Source organism: Pteropus medius, unplaced genomic scaffold (genome assembly GCF_902729225.1).
Source record: "Pteropus medius unplaced genomic scaffold, Ma_sr-lr_union100, whole genome shotgun sequence".
Lineage (NCBI taxonomy): Eukaryota > Metazoa > Chordata > Mammalia > Chiroptera > Pteropodidae > Pteropus > Pteropus medius.
In genome coordinates this window covers 42500789-42513356 of record NW_024344378.1, presented here as the reverse complement: position 1 = coordinate 42513356, position 12568 = coordinate 42500789, and the positions used below count along the sequence as shown (strand labels likewise).

At 37.1% G+C, this 12568-nt stretch overlaps 1 protein-coding gene across 1 annotated transcript in view; it reads left to right on the top strand.

Moving 5' to 3' along the window:
• Positions 1 to 12568, top strand: part of CTNNA3 (catenin alpha 3) — a 1416183-nt gene that overhangs the window by 138510 nt on the left and 1265105 nt on the right. Inside the window, exon 6 of the mRNA XM_039871928.1 lies at positions 8859 to 8978. Within this exon, the coding sequence (XP_039727862.1) occupies positions 8859 to 8978 (120 nt within the window). The remainder of the gene's footprint in view (positions 1 to 8858; positions 8979 to 12568) is intronic.

Below are 12568 nucleotides of genomic sequence, written 5' to 3'. Positions count from 1 at the left end.
GTCATAATTTTATCCTTGATTTTGTTTATTTGTGTCCTTTCTCTTTTTTCTTTAGTGAGTCTAGCCAGGGGTTTGTCAATTTTATTAACCTTCTCAAAGAACCAGCTCTTTGTTGCATGTTTTTTCTATTTTTTTTTCCAATTTTATTTATTTCTGCTCTAATTTTGATTTCTTTCCTTCTGCTGACTTTAGGCTTCCTTTGTTTTTCCTTTTCTAGTTTTTTAAGATAAAGAGTTAAGTTATTTATTTGGACTCATTTTTGTTTTTGGAGATAGGTCTGTAATGATATGAACTTTCCTCTTATGACCGCTTTGGCATGTCCCAAAAGTTTTGATATGTTGGACTATCATTATCATTCATTTCTATGTGTCTCTTGATCTTTCTTTTTATTTCTTCCCTAACCTAGTTATTCTTCAGTAGCATGTTGTTTAATCTTTACATATTTGTGGTTCTTCCTGCTTTCTTTTTGTAGTTGATCTCTAGTTTCAAAGCATTATGATCAGAGAATATGTTTGGTATGATTTCAACCCTTTTATATTTGTTGAGGCTATCTCTGTGTCCCAGTAAGTGGTTGATTCTTGAAAATGTTCCATGTGCACTAGAGAAGAATGTATAAGCAGCTGTTTTGAGATGGAAGGCTCTGTTAATGTCAATTATGTCCAGTTGGTCTAATGTGTCATTTAAGGATGTTATTTCCTTATTGATTTTCTGTTTGGATGATTTGTCCATATCTGACAATGGGGTATTTAGGGCCTCTACTACGATAGTGTTTTGGTCTGTTTCTCCTTTAAGTTCAGTTAGTAATTGCTTTACATATTTCGGGGCTCCCTGATTGGGAGCATAGATATTAATAAATATTATGTCTTCTTAGTGCATGATTCCCTTCATCATCATGAAGTGTCCCTCAGTATCTTTCTTTACCTTTTTTATTTTGAAGTCTGTTTCGCCTGATATTAGTACCGCTACTCCCACTTTTCTCTGAATGCTGTTTGCTTGAAATATCATTTTCCACTCTTTCACTTTGAGTCTATATTTGTCTTTGGAGCTGAGATGTGTCTCCTGGAGGCAGCATATGGTTGGGTTTTGTTTTTTGATCCATTCTGCAACTCTGTGCCTTTTTATTGGTGAGTTCAGTCTATTTACATTTAGGATGATTATTAAGTATGAGGTCTTCTTATAGCCATTTTATCTTTTGCTTTCTGGTAGATCGATGTTTCCATTGCTTCCTTGTCCTTGTGTGTTTTTTTTTAATTTTTTATTATTTTTTTATTTTGGTTTGGTTTTATGGGTTTTGCCTCTGGTTCTTCTTGTTTTATGGTATATATTTCAGTTCTGAATCTTTGGCATGTGGTTATTTACCATTATGAATATGTAAAAGACAATTTTATATATATATATACAGTCGTCCATTTTCTTCTGCACTTGCTTTATCTACACGCTCTGTTGCAAATTTGGATCTTTGAATCCTCCCCTTTTCAGTCATTGTTGTTTCAATTTGTCCCTATGTATGCTGAACGTTCATTAATATCTTGCTATAGCAAATTGTATTGTTTAAACTTATAATGCCCTGTTCTTAGTAAGGGTTGCACTCTCTGCTTCTATCTGTCTGCTAGTTGCCTTACTCCTAATTATGTATTTTTTTTGTCATTTTATTTTAGTTGAGCTGACCCCTTTCAATATTTCCTGTAATGCAGGCTCTTAAGGGAGAATTCCCTTAATATTTGCATATCTGGAAAAGTCTTTATTTTTCCTTCATATCTAAAGGAGAGCTTAGCTGGATACATTATTTTTGGCTGGTAGTTCCTTTCATTTAAGTTTGAATATTTGATTCCACTCCTTTCTGGCTTGTAAGGTTTGTCCTGAGAAGTCTGAGGATAATTGAATGGGTTTTCCTTTATAGGTTACCATCTTCTTTTCCCCGGCTGCCCTGATAATTCTGCTCATCTAGTTGTTTTTCCAATTCCTGAAATTGTTGATTTGAGCTGTTTTGAATCTCATTGAGTTTTTTCAGAAGTACAGTCCTGAATTCTCTGTCATTTAAGTCACATATTTCTATGTCTGTAAGCTTATTTTCTGGAGATTTTTCTCTTTCTTTCTTAGCTGCCTTGTCACCTTGGTTGTTCATGGTGTTTAATGGACTATTTCTCTGCCTGGGCATTAATAGAAGTGTATTGAGCTTTTTTCCTAGAAAGAAGATTTATTATATAAAGGTCTCTCTTTAGCTTGCTGCAAAGAAGGCACTTTTCTTTTGTTTTCCAGTAGATGGCATCTAAGCCTCTTGGATCTCTGCTTTATAGAAAGCCTTAATGATGCCTTTTTTTTCCTTATAGATATTTAATCATGCTCACTACCCTCAGTCTCAGTCACTGACAGTGTTAGCGACAGTTTTGGTAGTGTTTGTTCAGATCCCCTGGGGCTCTGTGGTGTTCAGTCTTGGAGGGGCTCTCTGGGTTGGGGGATGGGGATTTGGCTCAGCCTGGGTTTTGCAACTGTGGCAGGTAAAAATTAGCTGTTTTATCTCTGCTGTCCCACTTCTCTGCCATCCCCACTTCTCTGCTTTCTGCCCTGATGACTGTGCAGTGCCGCCAGCTGAATGGAACTCCCAGCAACACCTTTTCCCCTCCCCCTCCTCCTACAGGGAGCTCCAGCTTTGAGAGTCAGATTCCTTGTTTCTCCCAGTCCACAACCGGACACCCAGGGTTCTGACCTGTGGTACTCTTATGCGCAGATACCATACTCAGACATGGTGGTGTGCAGTTGGGGTGTTTTTTGTTGAGTTTTAAATGTTCAGCTTACTGTTGTTTCAAGGGGAGAGATCTGGGGATGTCTCTCACTCTGCCATGTTTCTAACATCACTCCTATTCTCCTATTTCTTGAGATCACAATCCATAAATATTAAATTGCATGCTGTTCGGAATAGTGTGACAAAATCTGTGCTTTCTCATCTTGTCTCACCCAGATGTGAATCATCCCTTTGTCCAGTGTATCCATGCTGTATATGCTATAGCGTTAGTCATTTAGTAGCCATCTAGGTTATCAGATCAACCATCATGGTATCGCTGTATTTGTGTTCAAGTAATCCTTCTTTTACGTAATAATGGTCCCAAAGCCATTTATATACCTTTCATTTCAGTATTCTGTTATAATTGTTTTATTTCATTAAAAATTATTGTTGTTAATCTCTTATTGTGCTTAATTTATCAATTAAATTTTATTAGAAATATGTATATGTAAGGAAAAAATATATATGTAGAGTTTGGTACTATTTGTGGTTTCAGGCATTCACTGGAGGTAGTTTCCATGGATAAGGAGGGACTGTTGCATTATATTATTCAACTCCATGTCTTTTGTTTGGTACTTCCTTATATTTTCTATCTCTTTGTTGAAGTTCTCACTGTTAATTTATTCTTATCCGAGTTTGATGATGAATTTTATGACCACTGCTTTGAACTCTCTATCAGGTAAATTACCTATCTCTGTTTCAAAAAGGTTTTTTCCTGAGGTTTTAACTTTTTCTGTTTGGAACATATTTCTTTCTTTCTTTTTTTAAAAAATGTGCTTGACTCTCTGCATTTGTTTCTATGCATTAAGTGAAACAGTCGCCTCTCTTAGTCTTGAAGTATTGGCCTTGTGTAAGAGATGAATTTTATCGTTCGACCCTTCCCTAGCTCTTAGTCTCTCTAACCTTTGTTATTGTTCAAACATCCTATTTTACTTTTCATAACTTCCAGTACTTGAGGGTTTGCCAAGACCAGTCAGTGTCCCAGAAGGGAGGATTTCAATCAGAACCTAGATTGGAAGCCAGACCCTTAGGCAGCAGCTTTCAAAGAATGCAAATGTATATAGTCCTCTGGTGCTGCTACCATAAGCCCTGCTGGCCACCAGAGCCAGGCGATCTGGAGGTGTCTCCTGGGTGGCAGTTGCATCAGGGCTCTATATGAGTATATAATCTCCTTTTTGGGAGATACTGGTGAGTTGTAGTGAGGTAGAGGGAGAGCACAAGATGGTGTCCCCTAGTCTATGTTTTCTGAGAACCACGTCTGTAGCCTCTCGATGCGTGCAGGCAGAAGCTCCAAGACAAAAAAGTAGACCTCTTACACAGAAAAGCTGTAGTATGTTTCAGTCTGCTTTCTTTGCAGTGCCTTGGAGGAGGTAGCTTGCCAAGAACTGTGGCTATGATTGTTACATTCCCTTAGGACCCAGGAACACAGGCCCCCTGGGCACAAAAGCCAGGCAATCAAGGGGAATCCCTTGGGTTGTAGTCATACAAATCAGGGCACCAGATATAAACACTGGGGCACTAGACACATAAAAGAACTCCCTTATGAAGGATGAGGGTGCTCTGGAGAGTGGCAGAGGGACAGTGCCAAGATAGCGTCTGCCCTGCAATGTCTCAGGAAAGGTTTATAGTCAGCCCTTAGATGTGTGTTTAACTAGAAGCCTGCCCCACAGGCTGCAGCTATGATGATAAACTAATAGGCATCTTTCACATTAAGACTGAGCTACTGGTTCTATTGCCTCTTGCTGAACCCTCAGGGTGATATATGTTTGAGAACTCTTTCTCTGTTGGTTACAGTCCTATGGGACCCATGAGCATAAACCCCACTGGCCACCAGAGCACTCGATTTAGAGATGTCTCTGTCAACAGCCACAAAAATTAGGGCACCAGACAAGGGTATAAGATCCTTTCTGAAAGATATTGGTGAGTTGGGGTGAGACAGAGGAAGAGTGCAAAAAATTGCTTTCAGTTGCCTCCGTTTCATAAGACTACCTCCATAGGCCCCATAAGGGTGCAAACAGAAGCCTACCTTCGGTCCAAGGCTTATAAGCAAGCAAATATGTCTCTTTCTCAGAAAGATAGGGGATGTGTTTCCATATGCTATTTGGGAATGGTAGCCAAGAATTGTCTCTCCAATTCTTAGTTTCATGAGACCCAGGAACGTAAACCTCCCTGTTCTCCAGAGCTTCAAGTGTCCCCTCTGTGGCAGCTGCAAAAACTGGGTCACCAGGCACAAAACCGGGGACACTGGGCATGTATAGAATCTCCTCTCTGGGAGATACAGGTGCTCTGGAGTGTGGAACAGGAAGAGTGTGAAGATGGTGCCCATTGGCTGGAGCAAAGCAGAGGGGAGATGTAAAGAGGGCACTCACTAAAAAAGGGGGAAAAAAAAAAAGAAAAGGAAAAGAGGAAAAATAAGAAGGAAAAAAAAGTAAAGAAATGATGTCTACAGGCTTTAGAAGGGCAGAGGAAAAGTAGGAAAACGGTACTCACCAGCCTCTGTCCCCAGAGAGTATTTCAGCAGGCCTCTGCCCCTTAGTCCAATGCTATAAAATTAGCAAACGAGTCTTTTTTCACATAAAGTTGGGGTACATTTCAAGGGGCTGCTTCTGCTCTGGGCCCTAGGGTGACTGAGTCTGCATGTGAGCCCTTTAAAAACCTTTTCTCAGTTCACTGAAGTCCCATGGGTCTTGTGGTGTGATCCCCATTGTTCTTCAAAGCCAGGTGACAGTTTTAAAGATGGGGTGCCTGATGTGGGGTAAAAACCTTGCACTCAGGGAGATGCTCTGGGTTTTGAGTTTCTTCCTGATTGTGGATTGCTGTGTCAGGGGTGGGGTTTACAGTGATTGTGTCTCCACCTTTTCTACCTGCTTCAGTGTGGTTTCTGTCTCATTTACCTGTTTGAAGAGGTATCTGCCAGTTTTTAGGGATTTTTTTTCAAAGGAAATTGTTTCATATATAGCTCTAGATTTCATGTGTCTGTGGGAAGAGTTCAGGCTCTTCCTACATTGCCATCTTTAATCAAAACCTGAGTAGAAAGGAATTTGATGAGAAAACACTCTACGGGTGTTTCCAATGCTTATTTTTATGGCAAATTTCGGGCTAAGAGATATTGTTTGCATCTTCTCATTCTTGCCTGCCCTGTGATATTTAATAAGGTAGTCAAATAGGACAGACTTTGCATTTGTTTCTCAATCAGAGACCATTTTACTATTCAATTTTAACAGCTTTAGAACATACCTAGGTTTGTTTGGGGTTCAGGTTTATTCATTGGGCTTTTTTTCTTTAGGTTTGAATTTGGTTTACAATGAATTAAAACTATTAATACAGGATTACTTCAATGTTCAACAAGTTATTTGGGGATTCTTGGTTATTTTAAATTATCTCTCAAAGCTTTGAACAGGTAAAATTCAAGAATATTAAAATCTTTTCAATGAATTGTGCTTCTTTTCCCAACTTATCTTAAACTGAGAGATCATTTGTTTTGAGAAATAATCAATATAATAAAATTACAATGGATTGAACTAATGTAGAAAATCTCAAGAGGTCTCTTTCAATAATTAAGCATACTGGTCCATTAGAATCAAAAATCCTCAAATCAAGTCAACATCAAGTATCTTTGAGTAAAATTTAAATCTTACCTTAACCATTATCTTATTTTTATCTCCTGTACTTCAGCTTTGTCTGAAAGGAAAAATTATTGCTTTTATTCTTTAGCATCTTTAAGTATCTATGTGGGCAGATGGGTATAAACTGAGTTTAATAAGGATCTAACACAAAGTTACACTATAGATTTTGTATGTCCTCTCCTTGACAATTATTTGTTGTAAATGAAAAAATCTACTTGAATGAATGAATTATTATAGTTTGAGTATTTTGAGCTAGTTAGTATCAATAAATGGAGGATATAAGTCCTGATAATGAAAGTTCAAACAAAATCTCCACATTATGCAAACTCTGACCTTTAATAAAAACATCTTGTGATGATATATCATTACTGGATTTTCTTTCTTTTTTGGCCATGGACATATTACCTGGAAGTATTGGTTTTCATGTTCCTTATTTTGAGACATTACAAATGTGTTTACCCTAAAGTTTCTATTTGGAGTTGTATAATGTTCACAAAGATAAATGTGAAGAAGAAATATTTAAGAAGTAGGGCTAATATTTCTTAGGGAAGAGAAAGTGCTTAGAATTACACAGATGGATTGGCAAAATAGTTTGTATTAATTATAAATAAAATTGTTTAGAATTTTAGATCTGGTATTATTTTGATTTGAACATGGTGAGAAGGGATCAAGGAATGGGCAAGGCACAGAAATGATCATATAACATAATAAATAGTTAATATAATGGTCATTAAAATTATGTTAAAAGAAATTTATTTACTATGCTACAAAACAGGAAAATGAGCAAACTTTGAGTATATTTAAACTGATGAATAGGATTGCTTCCCATTTAAGGCTCTGAAAATTCTTCTCGTCATTTGAGGCCCAACTCAAATTCCCTTGTGTCTTCTATGTGGCTTCAGTCTCTCAGTTAGTATCAACGAGATTTTCCTGTTTCGCCACGTTACTTTAATTTCTTTTTTGCACTCTCTTTACTTCTTTGCATTGTGTTAGAGTTAATGGTAGAGTAGAAAGAGCATAAACATAGTAAAAACACAATTCAAACTTTCTGAGCCCCAGTTTACTTACTGGTAGAATGGGAAGAGAAATTGGAAATCCTGTGGCACCTGTGAGGATTAAATTGGAAAGCATAAAGTAACCTGGCATTGAGCAGGCACTCAAATGTCAGTCTTTGCCGTTCCTGAGTTTCATGACTAGTCTCCCTGATAGTACAGAAGTTTGTTTAGAGCAGGAAATGTATTTTGTATTCATAGTGCCTTGTGTATAGTGGGTTCTAAAAGATTACTTATTGAATTTAATTTACTGTCCTGCTGTGGAAGCTTAGCACTGTTATTTCCCATTTCTTTTTCCTCTGCCACCTTGGATTGAGATAAACATGTTGCTTTCATGAAATTAAGGATTTAATTCAGTAGAATGCTATTATAATATGACTTATTCCATAGAGCTTGAAATAGTAAGGGTCAAATAATTTCCTTGGAAACTTAATTATATTCTGTAAAATCCTATTAGCCTGTCTCATAGCATCATAGTCACAGTGGAGTTCTGGTTTGTTTAAGATGGTGAAGGCTCTATCTGTAGAAATCTATTTAATGGAACAGGGAGAATATGGGAAATAAATGACATAAAGAGAGAGCAAATGCGTGTCTTGCAAATGACATTACTTGACATTTTCAATTACTAATCCTCCAAAGTATGTTCTAATTTACTAAAATAAACCAAGAATTCAATTTCTTGTGAGCTCCCTTTGCTTAATTAATTATTAGTAGCAGAACAATATTCTGTGATCCACTGCAATTTGTCTCCTTTGTGTTTATCTAGTATCTGACTTAAAAATGAACAGAAGTGCTCTGATTCAGCAGAACTGATTTTGTAACTCATCTGTGTTATAAAGCAGAAATGAATAAATGTTTGCTGAATATTCTACATATGCTTTGATCATTAACATGTTAGTTTTCCTACCTTCTCAAAATATAAGATCTGAGCGATCTTCCTGGCTGAAGTTTGCTGGGTGCCTATTCTGCATAGATATTTCTTCAGAGGCAAGCAGCTACTTTTACATAAATTTATTTTCATGGTTGGAATATGAGAGCTCTTTTAATACTTCCTCATTATGATTGAAATTATACATTCATTGCACTTTTTAAAAGTAGCAGTGTATGCTAAGGCATGAAGAGTTTTTTTTTTTTTGAATGCAGTATGCTCTTTTGTTGAAATGAGGACTAAATGGGCTTTCATTCATACAATAACATTGGTTGTATTTAGGATACAGTTTCTAATTCTTCATAATCAACTTTTATTATTTAATTGAAGGGCAATTAGCTAGCATTTGTTATCTCTACTATGAATGGAGGAAACTGAGGCTCAGTGTCAACTCTTTCTGTGTTAGCTAGTTAGGAATTTGAGGAAAAATATGCTGCTGTCCTAATGATTTACTTTTGTTTCAATTTCAGTTTCAAAGGACATTTGACTCTCTTAAAAATGTTTCCAACAAATCTGACCTCCAGAAAACCTACCAGAAGCTTGGGAAGGATCTGGAAAATCTGGATTATTTAGCCTTCAGACGTCAGCAGGTATGGGTCGGAACTCTTCATGGTGGAGAAGAACACTTTAGGCTCCCGCTGCCCTGACTGTCAGGTCCGGGTGGGCCTGGGAACACTTATCTTCTAATCTTTAGGGCAGGAATAGGTTGTACTGTGTTGTGCTGACCTGCTGTGTTCATGACTTCCTGCAGCATTCCATGTGGTCCTTACTTTTAGATATGCTCTGTAGGGGTTTCCACGTGTCCTTATAAATCTCTAAAAGAAAAAATTGTCTGCTTTGGGATGGTACAATTACCGCTTGACTAAGAATGCCTCAATGGCATAAGTGGAACCTCTATGATGGCTTGGCCAGATGGGGGATATTTGAGAAAAATCATCTGAAGAGCAGGAAAAGGATGTAGTTATACAGACAAAATTAAAAGAAAGTGTCACAAATATGCCAAAATACGAATCAACCTTTAGAATCCTTGTTTAATCTCTGAAGATTCAGTAGAAATTTGATAAATGTATAAGGTTGAAGGAAAATATATTTTACAAATGCAAGTCTTTTCGCCTTCTTGTATAGGTACCAAGATAAATTTAGAGCCTAAATAGACTTCTATAGGTTTGCTTTTAGAATTAGTATTTTATAATATTAATAATCATTAAATTCTATGTATTTGTGACATAGTAGCTAAGTAGCTAAGAGCTACTTTTCCCAAGCTGGAGCCTCTCCAGTTTCTTCACAGCCACTAGGTGTCAGGGTTGTCATGCTTTTACTTTGATTGAATGTTTATTCTCATCAGAACAGTCAGTTAGATGTTTAAATTAGGTTGCATGAAATTTGGGAAGATGCTTAATGATGGATAGCGTCTAGAAAAATGACTAAGTGGCTGACTTGGATGGCCAGGCACCAAGTTCATTACTTAAGAGTCTTTCCTGTTAGTGTGGCAAAAGGTGTCACCCTATTGCCATTGCCAATTTCATAAATTTTGGAATTTTTGAGTGGGGGGTTTCCAAAGTAGGACTTTCTATATTTAGTTACACCTCATGAAGTCAACATAGTCTAGAAATATTGACTTGAAAAGAGAATCGTGTTTTAGTTTTTGCATTATCACAGACATAACATGGGCATTTAACCTTCCCATGGCCCTATTTTCCAAGGAGTGATATTTGTTTTGTAGAATGTTCTGGGGCACATGCAATATCTTTGCACATACTTTAAGTTATATAAAAAGGGACACAATATCCATTTAAATTTATTTACCTATTTTTAAGTCACTGATGGCCTAGGTATTAGCACATGTGACGGAAGCAGTCACAGTTACTGAAAGCTACTGCCAGTAAGCTCCCAGATGCTGCTGCTTAATATTCATACTGTGAGTCACTGCTCTGGCCCATGCAATTTCTAGTACAGTTTTGTTTCCAAGAGCCATATTTTACCACCGAGGGGGTATTTTGAGTTGGCAGGTAGTAGTCATTGTCCTCTTCTCTTTTTCTTTCTCATTAGCAAATTCTCAGTGATTAGTTTCTTACATTAGCTGATTGTGAATTTGGAAAAATGGGAATGCTTCAAGGACAGAACTCTGGGAGAATGCCATTGAGGGCAGATAGGTAAATTGCATGTGTATGTGAGAAAAAAGATGGGCACGTGGGGTGTATATGTATATATAAATCATGTATGCTATTTATTAAATGACAACTATATGCCACATAGTGTGATTAATACATTTATGGATTAGATAATTAAATGCTTATAATAGTATAATGGGGTTGGTTTTATGAACACCATTTTACAGATGAGGAAATCCGTAAGAGCTAAGTCACTGGCCGAAGGTCACTGGCCTAATAAGACGTGAAGCTGGGCTTCCAAGGTAAATCAGTCTGACTCCAAACCTGGCCTTTTTTAAACCCTGGTCTCATTCTCCATAGCCCTGCAGGGAGCCAGGCGGGGGAGAGAGTAAAGTGGGGAGTTCTAGGCATGTAGTATGAAAGCAATTTTAGGAGAGGCCAGACCTGAGGCTTAAAGAAACATTTGAAAATGGGCACCTGGTGAGAGGCAAAAGACAGGTCAGTTCTCGCTTGTGCTAGCGCCCTCCCCCCACTCCCCCAAGCCAGTTGTTCAATATATACAAAAACAAAAGGACTCTTGAAAGACTTCAGACAGCTAAGAAAATGTATAAAACTTTATCTTTGCAATTTTCTAGGTGTATGTCTAACAGCTCTAGTTCTAGTGAAATTTATTCATACAAGGCAATTTTTTAAACTCAAAGGGACAAATCCTTATGAAATTAACTTAACTGCACATCTAATATTCTGTCAACCCTTTGTCTTACTAGAGTCTACCTTTCCCTATATTTTGTGATCAGTTTTTTTTTTCTACCAAGAAAAGATAGAAGGGGAATTGGAGGAAAGTGGTCAGGAAGAGAAGGATAGTAGAAAGAAAGTTAGGGATCAAATATAGGGATGAGAGGGATAAAGTGGGGAAAAGTAATCTATACTAGGTTTTATACTATATGTACCTTGTAAGTTAAACATTGATTTTAGAAGAATTAAAAAAAATCTCAAACTAGTAAAAGGGAGATAAAAGAGGATACAAGAAGATAGTGAATGGGGGAGATGGCAGGGAATAACAAAGGCAAATTTGGTTTTCTTCTCATTTCGCTTTTGAATGTAGCAGAACTTCTAGAAATTTGTAATATTAACCAAGTTCTTTGGTACCAAAGCCACAAGTGAATTGTTGTGTTTCTTGAATGGGCAGGATTCTGTCAGAACTTTAGCTCTTCCCTGACTTGGTGGGGTTTGCCTTTTTGTCTCTCATTCTACTCCTTTGAAGTACCCCAGATCTATTAAACAAACACACACTAGTAAGTTTCTCCTATTGGAAAAGTTTCAGATCTCTAAAAAATTGCAATTCAGCAAGAAAGCTTCTGCCTTATAAGGCATGATTCTTTGTATTAGAGAATTAGTCATGGTTTGTTCCCTAGTCCAACCATATTTATCATTCTTCGTTGTGATAGAACATAAGCTCCATAAGGACAGGGCCTCATCTGTCACCTTTGATGCTGTGTTCTCTGTAGTGCTTACACTACAGTAGCTGACCCATGGCAAATGATCCATAAATACTTGGTGCTGTTGTTCGGTCTCAGATTACAAGCAATTAAAATTAATTTACAAATTTAGGAAGGATTATCCCTTTGGTTTCCTGGATGCCAAAGACTGACAGATTGCCCCTTACCTTATGTATTATTTAGGTTTTCTTCTAACATTTCATTTTCCACCTATTTCTTTAAACGAACACAAAATATCAATGGTACCTTAACTATTAGTTATGGATGTCCATCGAATTGACTAATTATTATCTTGGACGCATTCATTAAATTTTCTGTCCATTTCTGTGACGTTTTAAACATTATTTTGAGAGATTTCTTTCCTGAAGCCAGAGAGATTCCTGGAGTACTTTGCTGTATTTTTGTACCTCTATTTTTGGGATTATTGTACTTTCTTTCCTAGGTGTGAGTTTAGCTATTTCTTTTCTTTCTTTCTTTCCTTTTTGTCTTTTTAAAAGATCGAGTGCTTACACTTCAGCTATTCCTTGGGCTATATTTTAGGTTGAGGCACAAGCATCTCCCCATTTTACT